At 36.4% G+C, this 26,963-nt stretch overlaps 1 protein-coding gene across 2 annotated transcripts in view; it reads left to right on the top strand.

Annotated features, from left to right (window-relative positions):
* Positions 1-24,918, top strand: part of GRAMD1C (GRAM domain containing 1C) — a 155,125-nt gene extending 130,207 nt beyond the window's left edge. For both annotated transcript variants that reach the window (XM_036744880.1, XM_036744879.1), the window contains 9 exons: positions 3,178-3,321; positions 11,405-11,523; positions 14,093-14,235; positions 14,694-14,797; positions 16,387-16,566; positions 17,953-18,010; positions 21,323-21,433; positions 21,664-21,769; positions 23,130-24,918. In XM_036744880.1, the coding sequence (XP_036600775.1) occupies positions 3,178-3,321; positions 11,405-11,523; positions 14,093-14,235; positions 14,694-14,797; positions 16,387-16,566; positions 17,953-18,010; positions 21,323-21,433; positions 21,664-21,769; positions 23,130-23,210 (1,046 nt within the window). In that variant the 3' untranslated portion in view covers positions 23,211-24,918. The remainder of the gene's footprint in view (positions 1-3,177; positions 3,322-11,404; positions 11,524-14,092; positions 14,236-14,693; positions 14,798-16,386; positions 16,567-17,952; positions 18,011-21,322; positions 21,434-21,663; positions 21,770-23,129) is intronic.
* Positions 24,919-26,963: the final 2,045 nt, after the last annotated feature.

Here is a 26,963-nt window from a genome sequence, read left to right as displayed (position 1 = left end):
TTGGCCCACCTCTTGACTGTTCCCAAGGACTGAATAGGTTCAACACACCTGAAAGATACATAATCATATATTCCTATATTTAATGACCTAAAGCACACAAAGGTTTCTTTTTTTTTAGCTAGCTAGCTTTGAAGCTTTAGAATCTCTTTTGGCTCTTTGTAACCCCATCTATAAGAGTAATAAAATAAATCTTTTAGATTGTTATGATAATGCCAACTGTTATAGACAAACAGATAAGCCCAAGAGCCTGAGGAACAGTACTGTGCCACCTCTTCCCCCAACCCATGAACTTTTCTTCCATCAACCACAACCATTGTCCCAGGGGAGCATCCCCACCCCTGCCTGCACTAGTTGCCAACCGAGTGTCACCATCAGGCATGCAAGCCCAAGAGCCCTGTGTGTAGCAGTGCTACTACAACCACCTCAGAACACTGGCCCTCCTTCCAGCCTGTCCCCAAGCCAGTATCCAGGAAAGCAAACAGTCCTTTCAGAGATGAAACCTGGCAGCTGCCTCTCCTGGTACTGCAGCTCCTGACTCCTTAGCAGCCACAGTAACTGAAAGCCTAGAAAGGAAAGTTCTTGACGTCAGCATCCTTAGTACTATTAAAGGACTTCCATTGCTTCTCAAATCCTAGAGGACTCCTTTCTTATATTCTCTTGTTCTTGAAATTATTTTGTGTGATTAGTGTTGGAAGAGCTGTAGAAAGACAAGTTCACTAATTCATTGTTGGTGGAATTGTGAGTTGGTCCATCCATTCTGGAAAACAGTTTGGAATTATGCTAAGAAAGTGACTAAATGGTCATATACTTTGAACCAGAAATCTCCCTGCTAGGCTTAAAGAGATCCATGACAGAAGGAAAGGTCCTGTCATCATCAAAATATAGATGCATTTTTTTGTGTGTTAGCAAAGGACTTGAAGCAAAGTAGATGCCCACTGCCTAGAGAATGGGTAAAACAAAAATTGTGGTACACAAATATAATGTTTTAATATAATTAATTGCTTATGTTATACTTATAATCATATTATAATATAATTACCATAAGAAATGATGACTATGAAGAATTTAGAGAAGAATAGGAAGACTTATACACAGAGCTTTTGAAATTCTTTCCTTCTTCATCTGCATCTGCTGGCTGCTCTGGTTTCCTTCAAGGCCCAGCTAAAATCCCACCTTCTATAAGAAAGCTTTCTGATTGCACTTAATGCTGGCATCTTCCATCTTTTGATTATTTCCAATTCATCTTGATATTTTTCTTGGTGGTTTGTCTCCCCCATTAGGCTGTGAGCTCCTTCAGAGCTCACCTGTTTGTTTTTTTTTTTTGTTGTTGTTGTTTTTTACCTTTCTTTGTATCTATGTTGCTTAGAACAAACAGTGCCTGGCACATAGTAGGTGCTTAATACATGTTTGTTGTCTAACTGACTGAAGTAAGTAGAACCAGGAAAACATCATAGATAATGATCACAATATTATGAATGGAAAGAACTACAACAATGCTGTGTAATAGGAATGCTGTGTAATAGGAATGACCAAGCTCGTCTTAGGAAGCAGATAGAGAGAATGGCATCTTCCTTTCCTTCATTGGAGAGACTCACCATAGGTTTATGACATTGCATTAGTGCCAGATTACACCAATGTGTTAGTTTTGTTGACCTGCATCCCCCCTCCCTCTTTATTGATTTGCTTATTTATTTATTATTACAGGGGAGAGGTCACAGGATAGGGGAGGGGGGATATATTTGAAAATCTACAAAAGTTATCAGTAAAAATTCAAATATTTTTAAGAAAGAAATTACTTTGCAAATACTTGGTATTTACTTATCATTGTACATATTGTATCTCTATAGTAAGCTTCTTGAAGGCAGGAACCTTGGTTTTTGTTTTTGAACACTTGGCTTTTGTCTTTGTATCCCCAGAGCCTAGCAAAGTGTCTTACACATAGTAAGAGCATAATAAATGTGTCTAGATTGGAATGGATTGGAACAACCAAAATCTCTGCCAGAGGTTGTCTTTCTGGTTGTCTTCAAAGTTAATATTTCCTGAATTTCCCTACTTGTTACCTTCTCTGTTCACTCTCCTGGTAGTCTCCTTTTACTCAGAAGTTCTGTGAAGCAAAGCTTTCATGTAATAAAGATTTAGTTTTGTGGTTTGTTTTATATTCAACAAAAAGGCAGATGTTTGAGAGAGATACTAGTATTTTGCTTAATATTTACCTTTTAGCCCTTTTGCTCTCTCTTTACAATTCCTAAATGCTAGTTAAGTTCTTGTCCTGATCATCCTTTCTCCTTTTTAGGGCAAAGTCACCAAGTTGTGCAGTAGTCACTAAATTTTAGATACCAGGTTTTTTGTATCATAACCTTTAAGTATAATATCTTGAGCCCATGTTAATAAATATTTATTGAGCACCTACTATGTTCCTAGATATGAAGGAAGGTAGGAAAAGTAATTAGAAATGCCTAGGAAAGCATGCTAGCCCTGGAAAGTGATGTGAACAAATGCTTGGGAATGAGAATTGATGAATATTCAATATACAGTTAGTCTGAGTGGTTTAGCTGAGACCCTTTGTCTACAGGGAAATAAGAATAACTCCCAGGGGAAAAATTAGAAAACAGTACCCTTGTAGTCTCTCAGTTGGCAGCTTTGGATAGATACCCGGGAAAATTCATCAAAGGGCCTTTTATAGTGATGGATTATTGGCAGTTTGGTGTTAGCTGAGTTTAACATTCACGTAACAATTGGATTTAATTGGTTGAAAACATGGACTTTGCTTAGTTTAGCAGTCCAGGATTTTTCAGTGTAATCTTCTAAGGTTGAAACTTATGACAGCTGGAGGATGGGGTGTGACTTTAAACTACAAACCTCTTTTCCAGTCTTTCTTCAAGCTAATAGACTCCTTTAAGGTAATACTTTTGGTTGTGATTAAGGCTAGGTGAGAAAGAAATGAGGCAAAAAGTGGCCTCTTTTACCTAGTTAAAAAAAAATGGGCATTGCCTCAGTCACACTGAGACCTGGGAAAGACCTTAGCTTGAGAAGTCCAAGGTCTCTCACTGCATCAGGGAGGTATGTTGACTAGATTTTAAATATTTAACCATTTAATATCTATTAGGCTTTTATTGTGCAAACAAAACTTGAATTTGCTTTCCCTCATTCTCCTTCTTTTGTGTTTTTCCCCCATAGGTGAAGAAAATATTTCCGAGAGAGACCTTAATGGAAGACTTTTTATAAATTGTGTTTTTCATATCAGTGCTGATAGAATGTTTGAATTGCTTTTCACCAGTTCACGCTTCATGCAGAGATTCACCAATTCCAGGAATATAATAGGTTTGTTCATTTGTCCTTACCTAATAGCAAGTTTCAGGGAATTTCATTGTGAAGAACTAGAATCATACTAATATGAAAGCGATTAATGCATTCAGAGGTAGAGAAACACAATTGGACTTGCTTTGGTTTTAAGGATTAGATAACAGCTAAATTGTTATATAATCACTTCCATTAATTCACAAATAGATGAATTGTTTGATCAATCATATTCCATTTATTAATTTCTTCGTTGCAGTAAGGCAACCACTTTGGGGATCATTGAACTCATACAGTTCAATAGGGTCTCATTTAGAAAGTTTACTATAACATATAACTTACTTGTAAGGATCTCTTTGACTATGTGTCATAGTCTCCTACATTATTAAAAGTCTCAAGTGGAAGCATTGTAAGGCTATGAATTATGATACTGAAATTATATTGTGTTTTAAAAGCACTTGGTAAATATATGACTAATAGGTGGCATAGAATTTTCCTTATTCAATAAGGGGAATAACTGGAATTTAAAGAAGCTAAATGATTTGTCTAAAATCAGGAGTCCTTAGTGAAGGTGTCATTCTATTCCATTTAATGAGATAGTAGTTATTGTTCTATCATTTATAAGTTTCATGAAAAAGCAGTTGTAATGCCTCTAAAAGTAATATTCAGTTGATCTACTCTACTTATTTCTAGGAAGAGAAAGTAAATGTGTTTTTCTCATTGCATCATTCAGCCCAGAGTAACCAAGAGGTTTCCATTTCACTGGTACTAATTGAATTTTGTAGTTGTACTAAGAAAAGGTCGGTGGATTTAAAAAAAATACAATAATTTTATGCATATTTTGCTCATTATTGTATTCCTCTAGCTTAAGAATCATGAAATAATTGAAGGTACATACACAGGTTTTTTATTAAAATAATAAAATCAAACAACATTCAGTTTGAAAGGCCCCTTAGAGGTAATAAAAATGAAGCTTATATTTATGTATAGCTTATAGTTTACAAACTGCTTTCCTTGCAATAACTCCGTAAGGTAAGTAAATGAAAATATCAATATTCTGATTTCATGGACAAGGAAATGAAGGCATATAAGGTTAAGTTACTTGTCAGTGGTTACCCAGCAAGTCAGAAGCAGAGCTGAAACTAGAACCTGCCTGTCCGGATTTTCCCAGCAATTTCCTTTCCACAATACCATGCTTGAGCTGCCTCAATATTTAACCTCTTGGTACCCTAGCAGATAGGTGGAGGGAGTTCCCACAACAGGAACTCCCTATACTGAAGGCATTACAGATCAGGGGAATGTACATGTTATTCTTTTTAATTTTCTAAGATAATGCTAGTTGATGGTACATTGCCACTTGATAGAGAAAGAGAAGAAAACTTTGCATTGTCTGATATATACCCTAGAGAGCATATTTGAGAGGGTTTAGGGAAAGGCTAAGTAAGATCCACTGACCCAGTACTCTGAGGGGATAAATGGATTAAGGAGGAGATGGGATATTCTCAAGAATTAAATTTTGCTGGTGATGAGAATGATTCTGATCAGGAGGAAAAAAAAAATGAGTTGCCTTAAAAGACCAATGGGACTGTACAGGGAACTTACTTATCATTTGATTTTTCAGATATACAGAAGATAACAGGAGTAGTTACTTCAAAAGAATAATATGGTTCTGTACTAAAGATATCAACAGTAGCCTAGAATGAGCTGAGGCTAGTGATGAATGCCAAATTAATGGGAACAGAAGGGTGTGGGTTTTTTTAAATTTGGGGCAAAAGGAAAACCAAAGAAGCAATGGGACTCTTGATTGGGATAGATGGAAAGATGATATCAGATAATAGTGAAAATAGTGAATTACCCAACTCTGATTTTGTTTTGGCCCCCAAGGAAATTTTTTAAAAATAAACTTGGAACAATAGAACACAAATATATAACAGGGAATCGAGCCAAAATCAATAAGGGGATAGATAGTAAGAAAGTATCTCACTGCCCTCAGTGAACACAAGCCATCGGGCCTGAATGATCTACACCCTATAGCCCTGAGTGACTTGGCAGATGTTGATCGCTGCCACTGTCCGTGATCTTTGAAGGATCCAGGAGAAAATGAGGGGTGCCCCAGGATTGTGAAAGGCCCAATGTTGTTTTGACTTTCTAAAGAGGGGAGAGAGCGGGACCTGAAAACTAGAGACAATCATCAAAGAATGGTTGTGAGTATTTATAAAGGGAAGCAATGAGTTCTGAAATCCAGCATGGGTTTGTCAAGATCAGGGGCACTGAACACTGACTGCTATGCTTGTAAACAGATTGTTGTTGCTGTTCAGTCGTTCTTCAGTCGTGTCCGACTCTTCCTGACCCCGTTGCTACATCCTTCTCCAGCTCATTGTACACATGAGGAACCGAGTTGGCCAACAGGGTTAAGTGACTTGTCCAGGGTCACACAGCTACTAAGTGTCTGAGGTCAGATTTGAACCCAGGAAGATGATTCTTCCTGACTCTAGGCCTGGCGCTCTATGCAGTGTGCCACCTAGCTGTCCTGGGAATAAGATAATAGTTTTTAAATATTTGAAGGACTGTCACATGGAAGTGGGATTAGATATTTTCTGCCTGGCACCAGAATGCAAATCAGGAGCAATGGGTAGACGTGTCAGAGAGATTTTGATTCGATGTAAGGAAACTGTTGGAACTCTCCCAAAGTGGAGTAAGCTGCCCCAGGGGGAGAGGGTTTCCCTTCCTTGGAGGTCTTCAAGGAGAAGCATTCTGATTGCTTTCCAGGGATGCCATATAGAGGTTTGGGTGAGGTGTTGGATTAAATGGTACCTTCTGAGATGCTGTGATCTTTTGTGCTGTGCTTGTTCTGCAGAGTTACCCATGATCAGTTACACGACTTTTTCAATAATAAATCATTTTGATATGACAGCTTGGTGGTTTTAATTTTTTTAAATTTCTTTTTGTTATTACAAACATCAGCAACCATGAATGCTTCCATATACAAAGAACAGAAAAAGAGGATCCTACATGAAGCCACAATTCTCTGCTATCCAGAGCTTGTTTTTTTTATATGGATATATTAAATTTAAGCTGGTAGTTCCAAAACTACTCTGTGTTTATGTCCCCTTCTGTTCTCTTCTGTGTATTTTTGCAATGTTTTGTAGACAATGTTTTCTTCTTTTTTTGCCACCACTTCTAATCTCCCCATAGGGATTTTGCTAACACTGCTTTCCCTCCTCCCAAAATTAAAGCCCTCTCTTGTAACAAATAAGTATATTATTGGAAAACAAATCCATAAATTGGCCGTGTCTGAAAATGTGTGTGTTGTTTTGCACTTCTACTCCACCACCTCTCTACTGAGAAGTGGAAAATAGAATTCATCATTTATCCTCTGGAGTTGTGATTGGTCATCGCATTGATCGGAGTTCTTAAGTCTTTCCAAATTGTTTTCCTTCACAATAGTGTAGTTGAATAAATTATTTTCTCTGTTTTATTCACCTCACACTTCGTTAGGTCATATAAGTACTCCTAGGTTTCTCTGAATCTATCCTTTTCATCCTTTCTTAAAGTGCAATAATATTCCATTACTTTTATGTACCATAGTTTATTCAGTCATTCCCCCAGTGATGAATACCCATTTTGTTTCCACTTCTTTGCTACAATAAAAAAGTGCTAATTTAAATATTTTTGTACGTATGGGTTCTTTCCCTGTTTCTTTGCTCTCTTTGGCGGCCTATACATACTATAATATAGGTCACTACCTAGTAGTGGCATTGCTGGGGTACAGGGTATGCACACTTTACTGAATTTGGTAGCATGATTACCAGTTACTTCCTAGAATGGTTGGACCACTTCAGAGCTCCTCCAATAGTGCATTAGTATGCTTGTCCTCTCACACCCACCTCCCATAATTGTTTTTTTTCTTTCAATTTTGTCATCTTTGCCAATATGAGAGGTGAGGTGCAACTTCAGGGTTGTTCTGATGGGCATTTATCTGGATAGTGATTTGGAACTTTTTTCATATGGTTGTTTACCGCCTTCTCTTATTCTTAACAATTCTCTGTTCATATTCTTTGGCCATTTATCTGTTGCTCTTATATATTTGTATCAATTCCCTGTGTATCTTGGATATCAGAGATATCAAATTGCTTCAAGATATTTCCTAGTTAAGTGTTTCCTTTCTAGTAATTATATCTCGTGTGTGTGTGCGTGTGTGTGTGTGTGTGTGTGTGTGTGTGTGTAAGATCTTTAATTTTTTTGTAATCAGAATTGTTTACTTTATCTCCTGAGACCCTCTCTGTCTTCTGATTGGTCAAGAACTCTTCTGTCTGCAGTTGTAAAAGGTCCTTTCTCTTTCTCTGGCCCCGTAATATGTTTATGATATGACCTTTTGTGCCTAGGTTATATTTCTCTTTGGAATGTGAAATGTTGGGCTAACCTTAATTTCTGCTCATTTACGTGAGCTTATATTGGCTGCCTTGGTACATGTGATACTTTTACACAGTGCCTGCAGAATTTGAGCCCATTTTCTGGAGCTCTCCCTGGATTTGTTGGTGTGACCCATTTTTCAGCCTTAGCTGGCTTTTTGTGCAGCTCTGGAATGGCTTACTTATGTTTCTCTTTGCTTTTCTTTGTCTTGGCACTATCAAGGGCTTTCTCAGATATTTGCTAGGATGTGTGGGAGAGCAGAATTCTTTTACCGGTTTTCACCTTGCCATATTTCACATATTTCCTGGCATGATAATAGTAACCTGATAAATTGTGAGATTTTTGTAGGTATCCAAGAAGTTATTTCGATATCAGCTCTATGCTGAATTATCAAACATGACTATATAGAAAATATTGACCAAGAATGAATTATACTTTATACTTTATTCCCTTGTGATGGAAGGAACAGGTCAGACAAGGTATCATCCATTTTGATGTAACTGATAAGTAGCTTAACTTGGTGAGTAGATGTTAAAGGCATCAAATGTTTTGCTTGACCACTTTGTACAGAGTGTGGCATTGTTGCTTATATACTTCTTGTGTTTGGGATGGGGAGGAAATGTCCTTTTTGCTTTATACTGTTGTATAAATTCATATTTACTGATGTGGAAGTATCTCAATTTTTGTTCAGTGGCTGATACAGGGAAATATTGCTTCTTTAAAAAGAACTGTAGGTAGGCATCTAAGCAACATTTCCCCATTTTTCTTAAAAATGTCAGTTTGGGAGACTTAGTATTCTTTGTTCCTATAATCTGACAGCATTGAGTGACCTTAAAAATTGAAGCGAAGGCCAGGTTTTCATGCCCTGGCCTTGACTTCATGTTTTATAAGAGTTTCATTCCTAGTGGGTTAAATTTGTTTAAGGAATATTGAAGTTTTCTTTTGCTATCTGAAGAAAATGGATGCATTTACACAGCTTGGAGGTGGCAGAAGGAAGAGTATAAAAGAAATCAGGCAGAAGGACCAACTTTTAAGTTTACTTTTGCAAAAAATATTAACTAAGAGAACAGAATTTGGAAGTGAAAATAAAACAGGAAAAATTTCACATATAAGAACAAATGGATAACTAAGATAACTCAGTAGATAATTGGACAGAAGACATGGTTTTCAAAAGAATTGCTAACCATCAACAATAAAATTTCTAACAATAAGAGGAATGCAAATTGATGCAACTCTGAGATTTTAGTTTACACCTATCAGATTAGAAAAGATGAGAAAAGATAGAGATAGTGTTGGAAGAGCTGTGAGAAGACAGGCCTATCAATACACTGTTGAGAAAACAGTTTAGAATTATGTAAGAAAAATTACTAAACTGTTCTTACCTTTTGACTCAGTGATCCCAAGACTAAGCATGAACCCCAGAAAGGTAAAAGACAGAAAGAAAGGTCTCAAAATATTCATAGTCACATGTCTTGTGGTAGCAAAAAAATGAAAAAAAAAACAGGTGGCCATTGATTGAGGAATAGTGAACAAATTGTGGTATATGAAAAACTACCATATAGTAAGAAATGAACCTGAGAGTTACATGGAAATACATATGATGCAGAATAAAGTGCACAGTGACTATTATAAGGAAATTAAAATAACATTGAAAGATAGCTGAACTTGGATTAAGAGTAATGACCATTATTGGTTCCTGAGGGCAGATGATGAAACATATCTACTTCCTCTTGATAGAGAAGTGAAGGATGATGGGGACCAGATACATGGTTTGTGTCAATCAACTAGTCAACAGGCATTTATTTTAAGTGCTTACTTCTTTTGTGCCAGCCGTAGTGCCAAGGATACAAAGAAAGGCAAAACCAGCTCCTTCCTTCAAGGCCTTTACGTTCCTAATGGGGGAAGACAGCATGTAAATAGGTACATAGAAGATATATGTATAGAACATGTGAAAGGCAATCTCAGTGGAGAAAGTATTGGAGTGGGGGGGGACTAGGAAATGCCTCCTATGAAGGGTTGGATTTGAGTTAAATTTTGAAGGAAGCCAAGCTAATAGGCAGAGGTAAGGGACAGAACATTCCAGTCATTGCAAAGGTAATGACAAGGTAGATGGAGTGTTTGAGTTGCCGTAAGTATGGCAATGTAGCTGAACCTTAGAGTGGTGGAGGGGAAAGTCTAAGAGGACTGGAAAAGTTGGAAGGGGTCAGATGATGAAGAGCTTTACAAGCCAAATAGAAAAGTTTATATCTGATCCTGGAGGTAATAGAGAGCCACTGGACCTCATTGGGCAGAGGGTGGTGAGATAGGCATATGCTTTAGAAAAATTATCATGTTAGCTGGATTGGATGGATTGGAAGGATTGGAATAGTAACAGCCTTTAGCAGGAGGACGAGTTAGGAAGTTATTGTACTAGTCAAGGCAAAAGGTGATATGAGGTCCTGAAGAAGGTTGGCAGCTCTGTGAGTGACGTGAAGGGAATGCATACAAGAGATGTTGAAAATATAAGATATAAGATGTATGAGATGAAGATGTATAAGATATAAGGCAAACGATGGGATGTGTGGGTTGAGTGAGAAGAGCTGAGGTAACAGAGGTTCTTAAACAGAGTTACTAAGGGAAGATTGTACCCTGGATGGTAATAGGGAAGTTCTGTATTGTTTGGTTTCACTGAATTGCTTTTATTTGTTACATAAGAGGGTACTAATGGGTGGGACAGAGGGAGACCTAGGACAGAGATTTTGGCATGTGTCTATAGTAGTAAAAAAAAAAAAAAGCACCAATCAATAAAATCTTGTCTGTTCAAAATTTTTTATTTTTATTATTTCATTTTTTTTGGTTACATTTTGAGTTTTCTCTCTCTCTCCCTCCTTCCCACTCCCACATTAGAGAAGGTCAACATTTGAGATACATAATATATATATATATATATATATATATATATGTATATATATATATATATATATATATGGAACCGTATAATGCATACATGTTCACATATCATTTCTTTTTCTGGAGGTAGGTGGCATTTTCCTTCATAAGTCCTTTGTAGTTGATTTGAACGATTACATTACTCAGAATAAGTCATTCACAATTATTCTTTGAATAATATTGTTACAGTATACAACATTTTCTTGGTTCTGCTCATTTCACTGCATTTTTTCAATATAAGTCCTTCCATATTTTTCCAAAACCAGCCTGCTCATCATTTCTTATAGCACAGTAGTATTCTATCACAATCATAAACCACAACTTATTCAGCCATTCCCCAATTGATAGGCATCCCTTACTTTCCAATTCTTTGCTACCACAAAGAGAACTATTATAAATATTTTAGAACATATAGGTTCTTTTCCTTTTTCCCTGATCACCTTGGGAAATAGACCTAAAAGTGGTATAGCTGAGTCAAAGGGTACACACAGTTTTGTAACTCTTTGGGCATAATTCCAAATTGCTCTCCAAAATGGTTGAAATTTTTTTATTTTTAAAGAAAGCCAGTCAATAAATATCTGTTAAGTGTCTACTTTGTCCCAGGCAATTTAACAATTTTTAAATGCAAAGCTTATAAAGCAAATAGAAAGTTAGTAGCAGTCATTAGAATAATATTTTTAAATTGTAAAACAATTTTGATTCATTTTTGAAGTTTCATAATACATATTCCTGAATCTATCTAATTATACATGTTTTCTATGTTTAGATGTGGTTTCTACCCCTTGGAATGTTGAAACTGGTGGTGATCAACTAAGAACTATGACATACACTATAGTTCTCAACAATCCACTTACTGGAAAGTACACTTCAGCCACTGAAAAGCAGGTATAGTATGGCTGATTATTCAATATTTCAAGAGAATTATGGGTGTAGAGAAATGGTTAGATATTGTGCTGTAAACATCCATGGTAAATCATCAACTTTTGAGACCATTTAGCTCTAAAAATTCTCAGTACACCTTACATGTAGAATGTCATATTTGCTGTTAGATGCTGTTGCCATCAGTGGTTTCCTTTAATTCTTTTTTTTTAAATTGTGGTGGGGAGGTTGTATTAAGAAAAAATGTTTGTCATGTAAAAACAAAAGGCAGCATTGTAGGAGTTTAATAATTGCTTGTTGATTAAGATTGAGTGTTTAATTTGTGGAGTTCCAGGCTTCAACTTTGCTTTAAAAATTAGGTAAAAAACAAATAAATTAGGCAACTGCAGTCTGTATTGTATTTAAATTATATATAATCCTCAGACAATTCTAAATTCAGTTAAGTTAATTTTATAATTCCAGAATATATCAGGAGTACTCTAGAGGCTCCAAGGGATGATGATAATAACAGTAACAATGCTATTACTGCTAATAATAATAGTAATAGCATGTATATAACTCCAGGGTTTTCAAAGCACGTTACAAATATTATCTCATTTGATTCAACAGCCCTGGATTGTTGTTGTTCAGTTGTTTCAGTCATGCCTGATTCTTTGTGACTCCATTTGGGGTTTTCTTGGCACACACTGGAGAGGCTTGCCATTTCCCTCTTTAGCTCCTTTTACAGATAAGGAAACTGAGGCAAACAGAGTTAAGTGACTTGCCCAGGGACACACAGCTAGTAAGTATCGGAGGCCAGATTTGTACTCAGGAAGGTGACTCTGTCCTCTGTGCCACCTAGATGCCCCACAATCCTGGGAGGTAGGTACTATTATCCTCTTTTTACAGATGAGGAAAGTAAGGCAGAAGGGTTTGAGTGACTTGACTAGGGTCACACAGGTAGGAAGTGTCTGAGGCTGACTTTGAACTCCTCTCCCTGATTCCAGGCCTAGTGCTCCATCCACTCAGCTATCTCCCTGCTTCTAAGCTGTCTTTTTAAGGATCGCAGAATCTTAAGAGTTGGAAGGAACCTTATTGGTTACCCATTCCAACCACTCCCTGAAGCTGCTAAAGTTGCCAGCCCAAGAGAGTGTTGAAAATGGCATGGAGGGTGCTTTCAAGGAGCCAGGTAGCCAGATGCCAGCAATAACAAGGGTGGAAGGCATTGGCTTTTCAAAAATGGGTTTGTGTCCCTTAAATTAAATGTTCTTTCTCTGTGACCTGTGAGTGAGGCAGGTCTTTTCCAGTGGTACTAGAATACTTTGAACTGTCTATGCAGAATTAATTGTACAATGTATGTATTCATCTGCAAATAGACAGAAGAGACCTTTCCAAATTCCTATTAATTCCTGCCATCCTGTCAGTGCTTTTATTTTCCAGCAAGATATTTTAAGTGACTACTGTGTGCTAGGCATTGAAGACAGAATAAAAGACAATATAGCTTTTGCCCTCACATTTTTACAGTCTAGTCTTGGGATATAAGATAAGCACAAATAACTTTAATACAAGTTAGAATGTGATATATGCATTGGGAAGTCAATGGAACAAGTCTGTGGGTAACATACATGTTTTGGTAATTTGGTCATTTCTCTCTTTTTCTCATTGTTAAACATGGGGTCGGGGAAGGGAGCTATGGCCAATGAATAAGAGCCATGCAGAAGAGGCATGGTTCAGACTAGGAGAGCTTGTCAAACCATTCTTTTCATGGACTGGAGTTTTGGAAACCTCAGCTTGCCAGTCCGAGGTCTGGTTAGGGGGAAGTATTTTTCTTCTTTATTTCAGTCTCCAGAGGATTAAATTTTGAAAGTAGGGTACTTGCTTTCTTAAATTGACTGAATTTTTTCACCATCATTGAATCATTTGAGATGACGTAAACAGTTATGTATGTGAAAGATAATTACAGTTCAAACCCGGCACTTTAATGTTCGTTAGACATCTGCATGGGAGGCAGATACTATGGGTATTAAGGCATACTTTACAATTGAGGGAACTGAGCTCCAGAGTTTAAGTAACTTGCTTATAGTCACATGGTTCATGTGAAGTGAGAAACAGGTTTTGAAGCCAGCTATTCCTGATTTCAAGGCCAGTTCCCCGTCCACCATACTATACTGCAACAGTTATATCATGAAACAATAAAATGTTTCACAAGAAGACAAAGCAAGTTGTTTGGATAGGTCTCATTTTATTGAAATGAATCATCCTGTTTGGAGATGAGTTTGAGTAAGGCTTTTCTGACTGTTTGCAAATAGTCAGTGCCCTGTTGCACTTCTCCGAAAATGGGTCATATCATATATATTCTGTGATTCATGAGACCTGGAAAGTGTCTTTTTCAGTCTTCATACTATAAGTATCTTTCTCAGAAGCTAATGTGGCTTTCCTCACCATCACTTAACAAATGATTGTTGGAATTTGAGGGTGTGCTTAAGTATGAGAGTTAGCTCTAGAGCAAGTAGTACTAATACACACACACACACACACACACACACACGTGTATCTAGAAAATGTTCTCTAATTTTATTTTGCTTTATTTTGACAGACACTATATAAAGAAAGTCAAGAAGCACGATTTTACTTGGTAGATTCAGAAGTTCTGACCCATGATGTTCCCTACCATGATTACTTCTACACTTTGAACAGATACTGTATCACTCGTTCTTCAAAACAGAAATGCAGGCTACGGTAAGCCAGAGCAGGGGAAAATTGAAAAATATTAGAGTATTAGACACAGAGGACTAGGGCTTCATGTGCTTTGCCCTGTCGTGCCTAATTACTGTATCTATTTTCAACTAATTTATTTCCATTAAGCCTCCTTTGAAAACTTCTGAGAAATGTGTATTTGATTTTTTGTTTGTTTGTTTCAATGTGTTGATTTTTAGCTTATAAAAAGGGTTAGAGAAATTGAGGAAGCAGTGTCACTAGAAAAAAAAATTGGTGCAGAAACAATACTACGTGTGTATGAAGGTGATAACTATTTTAGTGGTTCTCTTTGAATACATATGTATGTGTATCTATAATATAATGTGAATTCTGGACACTTTTTATAATAATGCTTATTTGTTAATAGTTATTATTTATATATTATCATAACCCTCTCTACCACTCATTTAATTGTATTTTATTCCTTTATTCCCTATTAGAGTTTCTTCAGAGTTGAAATATAGAAAACAACCATGGAGCCTCATAAAGTCTTTAATTGAAAAGAACTCTTGGAGCTCATTGGAAGACTATTTCAAGCAACTTGGTTTGTACATTATTTGATTTATTTAGTTTGTGAAAATAGTATTTATTGTTTATATTTTTCTCATTGAGATGTGGTTGTCATGGTTGAATATAAGATTTAGTGGGAATGGCTCCCATTGGAATGCTGTGCCCTGTCACTGGTGCCCCACATACCTGAGGTCCCTAAGGGAGCGTGCCATTCTCCCCAGATTCTGTTGAGCTGCTTACCAACACTTATTGTACTTGTGCATATAGATGGAGTCCAGTTCTTCAGGTTGTCTGGGGAGAACTCGTGTGTGTGGTGTTTATATGCTTTAAGTCCTCCTTCAAATATATTGGGAGATAATTCATTTAATCATGAAAAATTGATGGTTACTCAATTCAGGATTACTTAAGAGTATCTAACTTGAGTATTATTTAGATTCAATTAACCTTTTGACAATTCAGTAAACACTTATTAAGCAAAGCACTGTGTTAGGTGATAGACAAAACTCAACATATCACCTGCCTTTAAAGAGCTTACGTTCTGCTAGAGTGAGGGGGACCAGTATGATATGTAGATAATGTGGGGTGTGATAAGAGGAGAGAGCCAGACACTTAACAGAATTTGAGGAGGCAGGGAACACTTTTAGTTGAGGGGATTAGGGAACAATAATAAAGGGGGTGGCTTATGAATTGACTCTGGAAGGAAGGAGGATTCTGAAAGTTAGAGATGAGGAAGGAATGCATTTCAGAAATGTGGAACTGCCTATGTGAATGCTCAGAGGTGAGAGATAGCGAGTTAAGTCTGAGGGGAATGGCTCTTATTCTTGTAAATTTGACTCACTTCCCTACATATTTTAGAAATGAGACCTTTATCAGAGAAACTTGCTGCAAAGATTTTTTCCCCAAATTTCCTGCTTTTTTTCTAATTTTAGCTGCATTGGTTTCAGATTATCCATTTTACCTCTTGTGAACATCCTTCTCTCTGGTTTGTCATGAATTCTTCCCCTATTTGTAGATCTGACAAATAAATTTTTCTATGCTCCCCTAATTTGCTTATGATACCACCCTTTATGTTTAAATCACATACCTGTCTTAAACTTATATTGGGATATGATATTGGTTTCTCCCAAATTACTTTCCAGTTTTCTGAACAAATAGCGAGTTCTTTTCTCAATATCTGGATAGCAGAACATTTGTAATCTAATCAGGTACCATTACTTGAGAAAATTTTTTGTTCACCCAAGATAAGTGGACAGCCTGTTATTTCCATGACTGGCTTATGGCTACCTTAATATTTAATATAGCAGTATGGTGAATATGCACTAATGATACCCATTATTTATTGATATAGGTTATTCTTGCTAGAATGATGAAGGATCATTGTGGGGTCATTGCACTCTTTGAAGCTTTTTATTTAAAGGAAAGACTTAGTCCATTACATGGGTTCAAACACAAGGAAGGGTTCAAGGAAGTTGCCATATGTTACTTAATGTGCTCTGTGTTATATACCAAAAAAAAAGAGTTTGCATTGTTTTTCATTTCCTTCTCTTGAGTCATAGGTTAGTCCTATAAATGTCCATCTGTTAATAAAATGAAAAAACTCTAGGCTCTTTTCCCCCCTCTCAGAATCAGATCTGTTAATGGAGGAATCTTTGCTAAAGCAGTCTGTTGAAGATCCTGGAAAACCCAGTGGCTTACGGAGGAGAAGACGAACATGTAATCGAAATATGGCAGAAATGCTTCCTAAACACTCTACTCCACGCCCCTCAGGGACCATAGGCCTGGACTCCAAGGGAGACATTAAAGGTACATATTCCTTGGTCAGAAATTTTCTGTTTTGTTATATGAGGCAAAAGGAACCTCTTGATCTAACGCAACTCCAAAAGACTCATGATGGAAAATGCTATTCACATCCAGAGAAAGAACTATAGAGTCTGAATGCAGATCAAAGCATACTATTTGCTCTCTCTTCTTTTTTGTTTCTTCTTTTTCATGGTTTCTCCCATTGGTTCTAATTCTTCTTCACAACATGACTAATGTGAAAATTTGTTTAATATGAATGTATATGTATAGCCTATATGAGAATTCCCATTGTCTTGGGGAAGGAGAGAAAATTTAGAACTCAAAATCTTATAGAAGTGAATGTTGAAAACTAAAAATAAATTTTTTTTTTTAGAAAAAGGGACCTCTTGAACATGAGAGAAAACTAAACTGTGAGAGGGAATTGCAGGTTCTACTTTCCCTGTTGTTCTCTGACCTTCGAAAAGTCATTTAATGTCTTTGCTCTTAAATTTCTATTTATTAAAAATGTTTCCAGTGGGATTTAGCAAGGATTCATTTATTAGATAATACTAATAAAACCCTTGGAGTTCCTTATAAATAGTTCCTGTATAATTAAGTGCAGTTTAACCCTTGTCTATATTTATTGTCAGGGTTTTATACTTTTATGCATATTTAAAAGATGAGGGAGGCAGCTAGGTGGCACAGTGGATAGAGCATCAGCCCTGGAGTCAGGAGGACCTGAGTTAAAATCAGACCTCAGACACTCAGTAGCTGTGTGACCCTGGGCAAGTCACTTAATTCTGATTGCCTCCAAAAACAAAAAACAAAAAAAGATGAGGGCTGGCCCTGAGCTAAATTGGGAAATAGAAGTTTCTCTCTCAGTAGCCTCAGCTTTCCCTATGTGGACCTTTTCTTCTTCTTGGTAACACCCCATCCTTTTATCTTGGGGGGCCTTCTCCCCCATATCAAAACCTACTTTTAGTTTGAATGATTTTATCCATCATCTAGTCTTACCACTCTCAGGGGTTATTTGCATTTTAATAGAAGACAAAAAGGCTTAAGCCAAAGAAACGAATCTTATTATGGCATTTGGAAATTCTGTCATCACTTAGCTGCAGGTGGAAAAGACATGAGGGGTAATGGGAGGGGAGTAAAACTAAGGCCTTTCCAGAATCCCCAGGGAACCTTAATATGTAGGCAGTGGTGACCTGCTGCCTCTATGGAAAGCTCTTGTATATTACATCAAATAACATAACACAAGGATAAAAGATCATTTTAGTGGTACATAAAAGTAGAACATATGTTCTTTTGTTAATTGTTCATTTAAATATATTGTATATTATTATAAGAGAGTAAGCTTACAGAATTGATGTTGAGCTTTTCTAATGTGGTCTTTCCTATGATCTGTAGGAAGGAAAAGAGAAACTGAAAGCCGTAATATTGCCATTATTGTGGTGATGAGTGTCTTGTAAGTATTGATTTCTTGACCATAGATTAGATGACTTGTGAAGTATGTTCCTGAATGGAGGTTCTTTCAGGAGAAGACTTACAACTGATTTGAGAGGTTATAGCTATAAAATAACATCACCTGACTTTCATCACTCCTACATGTACCATTAATTTTAACATAGCTTTTAGACATTGGAGAAAATGCTGTGTTTTAGAAATCAGGTGGTAATGCAGCAAGCTTTTCCTTAGAGGCTGTAATAAGAAGCTCCCTGTGCTTTAAGGGAGTTTTGTACATATAGGCCGGTGGATTAGGGATAATCCCATTTATACCTTTTCACACTCTGTTGCCTAGGCAGTCAGGCTAGATCAGGGCATTCTATGAGAATATACTCAATCAGGTTCTATTTAACAATTTCTATGGCTTCATTTGTAAGAAGCATTATGAGAGTGAGGTAGGCAGCATTTTTGTCCATAATTTTTTTTAGCATAGGCTAAAAGAAAGTAAATATGTTGTCAAAGCATCTCTGGTGTGCCTATGTGTGTGTGCACGTGCACATGTAACATAGTCTGGAGTTAAATATTCTGCCTTCTGGTTCAGATGAAGTCAATATTTATAGGATGGATACCTTTGTCTAAGTGAAATTAATTGTAACTTAGACAACAATTAAAACTTATTTCACGTGAAAAGTTACTAACAAGCTAATTGTGCCACTCTGATTTATCAGCCCTAACATGGCATACAGACTTGAGAAGTGGCCTGTTATTATCCACTCTCTTGAGAGAACTGAGGCTAGTAGTAGGTTCCACAATTTAAAAGACCTTTGGAGAGCTTTAGATGATAATATCACAAAAAAGGATTAAAAAGTGGGATTGGTAAAGAAAGATAAAGAAGAGGTAAGAGTTATTATTAGATATGTTTATATTATGTTTAAGTGTTATATAGAGGTTAGTAATACACTGTTTGCCATTCTAATCAAATTAAATTAATCAAATTAAAATAAAATGGAATTAAATTGCATCAGGATTAGATTTAGGATAACCCAACAATTTCCTTATCGTAGAATTGTTAAATAGCAAAATGAATTACTCAGTTGTGGAAACTTGCTTTATTAAAAATTCTCATGTCTGAATACAGGTTGAAGCATCCTTTATTTGCTTTATTTTCCTTGAGATTTTTTTTTGGGGGGGTGGGTCTATGTTTTCTTTCACAACATGACTGTTATGGAAATGTTTTGCATGACTACATATGGATGACCTGTATTGAATTGTTTGCCTTCTTAATTAGGGGGGTGGGGAGGGAAGAAGGGAGAGAATTTGGAACTCAGAATTTTAAAAACAAATATTAAAAATTGTTTTTACATGCAACTGGGGAGAAATAAAATACTAAACCAAAAATTAAAAAATAAAATTTTAAAAAATCCTTAGGAAAAGAGTAGATCAGTATAATTGGAAGTGATAAAACCTATGTAGAGCCAAGGAATCAGATTAAATGTATCCCTAAATTTGTTTTATATTTATATATTATTATATATTATGTAATATATAATATTTTATATTATATAAATAAATTTATAATTTATTCATATATACATATAATGATTGGAGAACAATGTCCTTGTTGATTAAATAGCAGTAGAACTAAGTTATATGTACAATGAAGTGTAATTTTTTAAAGAATTAGAATACAGTAAAATATACTTAGCATTATAGTTAAACAGAACAATCTTGGATGGTTCATAAACCACAGGATTTTATAGTGTCTCAGATTCACGACTGTTTAACTTAAGATCATCTCATTAGATTGTAAGTGTGATATTATAAAATGCTAGAGCCAGGAGATGAGGAAATTGCCTCAGAGGGATTAGGCATACGCAATTAGTAAATGTTCTCTGACCCTATGATATACCCTGGAAGTTGTTTCTTCTAATATATCTCTGAAGATTCACTTACAATATGTCTTTTGTCTGTTTTTCATAAAAGTCGAGTTCATAAATCATAAAGTCATAAATCTAGAACATAAAGGGAACTTTGGGGTTCAGCTAGTCTAGATTTCTCATTTTACAGATTTGGAAACTGAGGCCCAAAGAGGTTTTTGTTTTTTTTTTTAATTTGTTCAGTGTTAAATAATCACAAGATTGGGATTTGAGCTCCTGTCTTCTGCCTCAAAATTCAGTACTTTTCCCAGATGACATGGCCACAGAGTATACAAAAACAAAACATACTGCAGTCCTTTGTTTTTGAGCTTTTTTTTTTTTTGTAGTTTGGTTTCCTGGGTAAATAGGAATTGACTGTACTGAGTTCACTTTCACAATTTTGAATAATAAATACATTTGTGACCTGTGGAATCTCTTTGCTTTATATTTCAGCCCAACTGTTTGTTGTTAGCTGGCCTTATTTTAGATCTTTATTTTTGGCCTAAAGGTATACTACAAATGTTACTACAAATGTAAGAAGGAGGAGATAACATTATACTGGGGGAAAAATTTAGCTTTTAGAAAGATGTAATACTAAATGTATTTTGTATGTATTTTTAATGAGGTTAACATTCATTTGGAAGGTTGTTATGGAAACCAACATTATGAGTTTGTTTCAGCATATGAAATTTTAGATATGATGATACCATGAATATATATTTGGGATTATGCAGCCTGGACAAAAATGCTGTGGATGATTTAATTTTTCTACTTAAATTTTGGTTTTCACAGGGATACTGAAACTTTACTCCTATCCCAAAGTGATTGTATCTTGATTACCCACTTGAAGCTTGTTCTTCCTTGACCTTGATTTATGTTTGAAGTATAATCATCTAATTAAATAGTTTATGATCTGGGGCCCAACCTTATGATCATATCTAAAACTTAAAAGATTTACTCAGTAAATCCTAAGCCAGATCCCACAACCACATGTGCCTCTCCATCATACCCTCTTTATTGCAATTGGGATGGCATTTTTGAAGATTTATCTTTAAGGTTATTTTATTTATGCAATTATACTGGCATTACAAAATGACCAAGTCAGCTAGGCTGCTAGCTGGTGCAGTAGGTAGAGTGTCAGGACTTAGGGGTAAGGAAGACCTGAGTTCAAATCCAAACAGTTACTTAGCTATTTGACCCTGGGCAAGTCATTTAATCTATCTCAGACTGTTTCTTTAACTGTGAAACGGTGTTAATAATAGCACCTACTTCATCAGGTTGTTGTGAGGATCAGATAATACATATAAACTCTTTTCCAAACTTTACAGCACTGTATACATGCTAGCTGTTACTATTATTATTACATAAGGATTGGATGAGAGTTTGGATTTACCATGTTTAACTTGCTTTATACCTAGTTTGCTGTTGTTAGTCTTGCTGAATGTGACCCTCTTCCTCAAGCTGTCAAAGATAGAGCATGCAGCTCAGTCATTTTACCATCTCCATGTCCAGGAAGAAAAATCTGGGAAGTAAGTAAATCTCTTTATTGCTTTCTTCTTTGACTGCTTCTTATCAGATTGTTATTTTTCAGTTGAAGAAAATTTTATTCCTTCTTTGAAATATCATAACATTTGGTCCGCTAACTATTCTTTGTTGACAAGCCATTTTTGCAAATTCATAAGTGTTGCACTAAACAATTTTGGAAATAAAAGATCAGCTGACAGTTGCACTCATTTCAAAAATGGTATTGTTCTTGTAGTTCAGCCTCTGACGTGGTATCAAAAGGAGAAAATACTCCAAAGAACAAAGATCAGTCTCATCGACTGAAGGGAGTTCTCAGAGACTCCATAACCATGCTCGAACAGGTAGGGGTGTACAGTGCTCTTGTCTGTCTTAGCACATGTGAATTAGTTCTTGTTCTGATTGCTAGGCAGCTCAGATAATTATTTGAAGAGTTTAAAAATGCATTTTAATGAATCCAGAAGATTAAAACCAAACACACCATGATGATGCAGGTAGACATTTGGAAAAATAAATATTTGCTGAATTTGAGCTTAAAAACAACAAACTACCAAGACAGAATAAATTTAACAAAGCTTCAAGGTACCCTTTAAGCAACTGGCAGATCACCATCCCAAGTTGGGTCCATGGTGGGAAAGTCAGAATGGAGGATGCAAAGAAATGAGAGTAAAGGGCTGGGTGAATGGCAGATAGAGTAGAAGACAAGCCTCCGGGGTCACAGGTTTGAGAAGTTAGCTTTCATGTGGAGGAAAAGTTAAAAGATTCTGAATATTTAATGGTATCAAAGTTTTTGTGCAAATCCGTTTAATAATTTAAAACTTAAAAAAATAGCCATGTGAATAGACCCTTTAATCCTGAAGAGAACTATGCTTTCTGAGACAGTCTGAAAAAGAATAGGTTTCAGTTCATTCCAATTATTAATTGAGCAACTGGGCAGGGAATGGGAAGCAGGGAGAAACATGATACAGAAATCACAATCCTGCCTTCAGGGAGCTTATAGTTTTATTGTGGCGACAAGACACGTATAGCAGAAACATCGCACTAAGAATACAATAAAATTTAAATGTAATGCCAAATTGAAGGATGGAGATAATAAGTTTTATAGGAGTTCAGAGGAGAGAGAGGGTTCTCTCTGGGTTGGAGTGGTAAGGGAAATTTTCAAAAAATAGGTGGGCTTTGAATTTGTTTAGGTGGAGAGGGGGGGGTGAATGAAAAGTCCATTAGATGGAAAAAAACAGTTCAGAGGTAGTTATAAGGATGACTTATTTGGAAGACAGTGAGGAAACCATTGCAACTGGCCTGATTTTAGAAATTACTTAGGAAACCTATCCTCTTGCTTTACTTGATTAATGGAATAAAAATTTGGGAGGAGTAGTGTCAGCTAAAGATAACAGCAAGAGGCCTGCTGTGGCCCAGCAAAAGGGGGAAAGGTTTCTATAAGCAATCACCTTGGCACAAATTATGATTATGAAGGACAGATTAAGAGTGGATATTTAATGTCTGATAAAAATGTTCCAACAATATAGCCTAATTTTTGGACTTCAGTAACATGTAATAATATATTACCCATTTATATATATATTTACATAATTATGTGGGATATAGAAATTACCATTTAACACTCAAAATGACCAAATTTTGAAAAGTGAAATCTGATTGTGAAAATCAATTTTATTTCTGTGTCGGGGAATCATATGTTTCCAGCTGAAGAGCTCCCTCATTATGCTCCAGAGGACCTTTGATCTCCTGAATAAGAACAAGACCGATGTTGCTGTTAAGAGCTAGCAATCTCAGGGTCTAAAAACTCCCATGAACTGAGACAATGAATGAAGAGATTTGGAAGTAACCCAAAGAAGAAGGATTTCACTTGTCACAGCAACATCTGCATTAGGTTTTTTTTTCCTCCATTGATTTCTTGTATTTCCAGTAAAAAAGGATATTTTAAGTATTTATTTAATAATTATGGTTACCTATGACGTTGAGAATATATCCTTTTGTTTCTTGCACATATTTCTAAGCTGTGAATTTCTAGGATGAACACGTGGGACTACTGTACTACTGAATTTCTGTGATTTATATAAATAATGCAAAGCACTTTAAATTGTGGCCCATTACTTTCTCGAGTGAAGGTTGAGTTTTTAGGTTAAATTCAAATGTCATCACCGATTGAAAAGCTAATGCCAAGTAATGTGTTTTTCCATCAGAGATGTTACCTGTCTCGTGAATACAACATCAGGAAAAACCTCTTCATTCTTTGTGTTAAAGGAAAAGTATAGATCCTTTCATGAGTCATTTCTAAGTCGATTTACTATAAACATTTTTTATAATTCTTCCATCATTCAGTGTGGAAGTTCAATAGTTAAATCCTTTTGGGTTTGAGCCTGAGTGGTAATTTTTCTAAAGATCTGGTCAATTAATCTGATGTGGCTAGTAACTCTATAAAGAAATATTTGCTTTTTATAAAAATGACTGTCAGAGGTGACAAGACCATGGCTCTTTATGTGAATAATGGCAGAACAGTCTTTCAGGCAGACTGAGTAGGAAAGTAGATTAACAAAAAAGAAAATGAAGATTCCTGTTTCAAGTCTTAAAAACTAGAAGATTCTGCTGTTAAAATCTAGGCATTTACTGATGGATAAGGAAGACTTGAACTAAGAGCTTAGCTTTATTTTAGCAGCTCTCCCCAACTGTTACTATTTTCAGGCATTGCTTTTCAGTGACCATATAGGTCATAATCCTTTTTATGTACATAGGTGTTTTGTTTTTCAGGTAAGATATAAGCTAGACAAATCTTGGCTTCTTCATTTAGACCTTCTGTCTCAATGTTTGTACCCATTCTTATACAAGTGTGCTATCCTTGTGAACAGAAGAAAAACCAAGAGTTTCTTCAGGAGTTAGCATGTTGAAATAGAAAGCTCTGGGGGAAGAAGAGCTCTGGGTTTTTTACCCTGGAATGCTAGAAAAAAAAATTGGATGAGAATTTTCTTTCATAAATTCTTATTCCAGTTGACAAGCTGTAGGTTTGAGTTAAACCTTTCCTGATTTTTCCAGTCATAGAAACCCCATGGGATTATTACAGCCTTTCCTTAAGAGGCCAGTAAAGAATAGAAATACTGACTGTAGGGAGAACTGTGGTTGTAGTATGTGGATTCTGACTTCCATCTCTACAAGCAGTGTCTGAGTGCCTGTAGTGAGGAGTTCCTGTGGGGCTAGGGGTAAGGCTATAAACAGTAGTTACTGAATTTTAAAATGAGAACTCAATGTCTGGTGATGTTTGTTATGGGCACAAGAAGGATAAATAACAAACTAAATATTTTCTATGGTGCTTCTTAAGCCATAGAGATTATCCTTACAATATACCTCAAACCAAATGATCAAACTACTTTCCTTTATAAATTCAGACTAAATGTTTATGTACGAGTTATGAGATTTCGAAAAAAATTTGAACTTGTCATGTAAATTGAGTGTCAATAAAACACTTAAAAGTCTTGAATTTCATCTGTCTTTTATTTTTTTTTTGCCTCCTGTTTAAAAGAAAAAAAATCCATAAAAGCTACCAAAAAAAAATATAAACCATACATCTGGATCATACTGATGGCCAATTTGCAAAGTTCTTACTCATCAATATTCACTCAGTATCACATGGAAGTTTTTAAAAGACATTTTGTCATGCCTTTTGTTAGTATATCAGTCATTTCTGAGAAAAACCCCACAGATTGGATCCTCCTACTTAACAAAGATAACCAGTGAAGTCAGAATACCCAATACCGGCACTGCCTCTGGCAGTGATTACAAAGTTCTTCCTGCTTGAATTCTCACTTCTTTAGGACCATGATCAGTTTTAGCTACTTTTTTTTTGGAAAATTTTTTTTTGCATAATTAAACCAAACTTGAGGCATCTCCTTCAGGAAAGATTCAGTTCAAATGGAGGTAGGTGGAGTTCACAATACTCTCCTGCAGCCTGGGATCTATTCCTCACTCTCGATTCTGATCCAGCTCCAGGAGAGGACTGCATGACAAAGAAGTCAAAGAATAGATGGGTTAACCTCTCTTTACCCCTCCCCCCCAATCCTCTTCTGTCCCACCACAGCCAGTTTTCAAAAAGACCTGTTAGGAGGCTCCTGAAAGAATCTAGGTATTAAGTCCTAAGGGTTAAACTAAGGTGATGGTGGGTAAATGGAAAGGAGGGGTCAGACCTATTGTGTTTTAGGGGGTCAACATCAAAAATGACTGGAATTCCAAACCTGGGTGACTTGGAAAATGCTGCTACTACCATACAGAAGGAAGAAGGCAATGAGTGGTTATGTATGAGGCTCAGCTATGAAGTGCCATCTCAGGAAACCTTTCCCCATGCCCTGTAGATGGCAGTGATCATGTCTCCCTCATCAAATTTCTCCTAATGCATTTAGAATTATAGCGACAGAGATGGAAGCTCTTTATTTTACAGATCAGAAAACGTGTACGATTTTTACTGTAGTCCTTTGTGTATGCCAAAAAACATTACTACCTTTTTTGTCCACTTTTTTTTAATATAGGGTCTAACTGAAAAATGAAAGGTGGTGAGATGCATAGAAATGAACCTATCATAATAAAAACCCTCTCAAAAATAACTAATGATGCTTGTTTCTATCAGACTGCTGTGGGCCAAGGAAGTAGAAAACCTGAAGGTAGAAGCCACGCTTCTCTGTGAAAAGAGAAAGTGGGTGGGGGGCGGAGGGTGTAGTGGTGAGGAGGAGCCTGTAGCCGGAGTAGGTGGCCAGTTTTCCCACTAACCTCGAATTTTCATCTGTGGACTTCCAGAAGTGTTCTACCACCCCCAACTACCAGGAACACCAGCACTGTCACAGGCTAGGATAAAGAGCAGCCGTGGGTTAGACCCGGGTTAGACCCAGATCCCACAGTCTGGCGAGAGAAAGGGAAGATGGGTGAGCCTGCCCTCTTGATCATACCTAATCGGGGGAGATACGTTCCTCGCTATATAACCACAAGCTCATTTTCACACAGAAACACAGTGGGGAGGCATCATAGTACTTTAGTATAGTCCAGCATTTTAGGTATTAATCATTAAACAAGCTTTTGTAGGCTGGTTTGGGACATAATCATTATAGAAAACTTAGGGAATTTCGCCGGGAGAATGAATTGGAACACGATCCCTCATGTGTGCACGTGTGTGTGCGTGTGTGCAAATTAAGGTTTACCTTTTTTTTTTTTTTTTACAGTCCTTTACCCAAAAACTATGTACGCTTAAAGAATTAGATGAACGTCAAACCCTTAATAGGTTGTTGAGAAAATGATAGGAAGACATCTCTTAACATTTTGTGATTGAAATCAGAAGAGGTACGCACTTAGGTCTCACGAGTCCCTAGGGTCAATCCATAAAACATTTATTAAGGCGCCTACTATGTGCCAGGACTGGGAATACAAAAAAAGAGGTAAAAGACCGTCCCTGCTAGGAGCCTCTGGCCGGGTATTGGTCTTGAGTGATCCACGGACCTGACCTGGCGTGGAAGTTCGTGTTTATGACCTAAGGCTGCCCAG

This window comes from Trichosurus vulpecula, chromosome 2, assembly GCF_011100635.1.
Source record: "Trichosurus vulpecula isolate mTriVul1 chromosome 2, mTriVul1.pri, whole genome shotgun sequence".
Classification (NCBI taxonomy): Eukaryota; Metazoa; Chordata; class Mammalia; order Diprotodontia; family Phalangeridae; genus Trichosurus; species Trichosurus vulpecula.
Note: the sequence above shows the minus strand (reverse complement) of the source record. Positions and strands in the feature narration are given on the sequence as shown.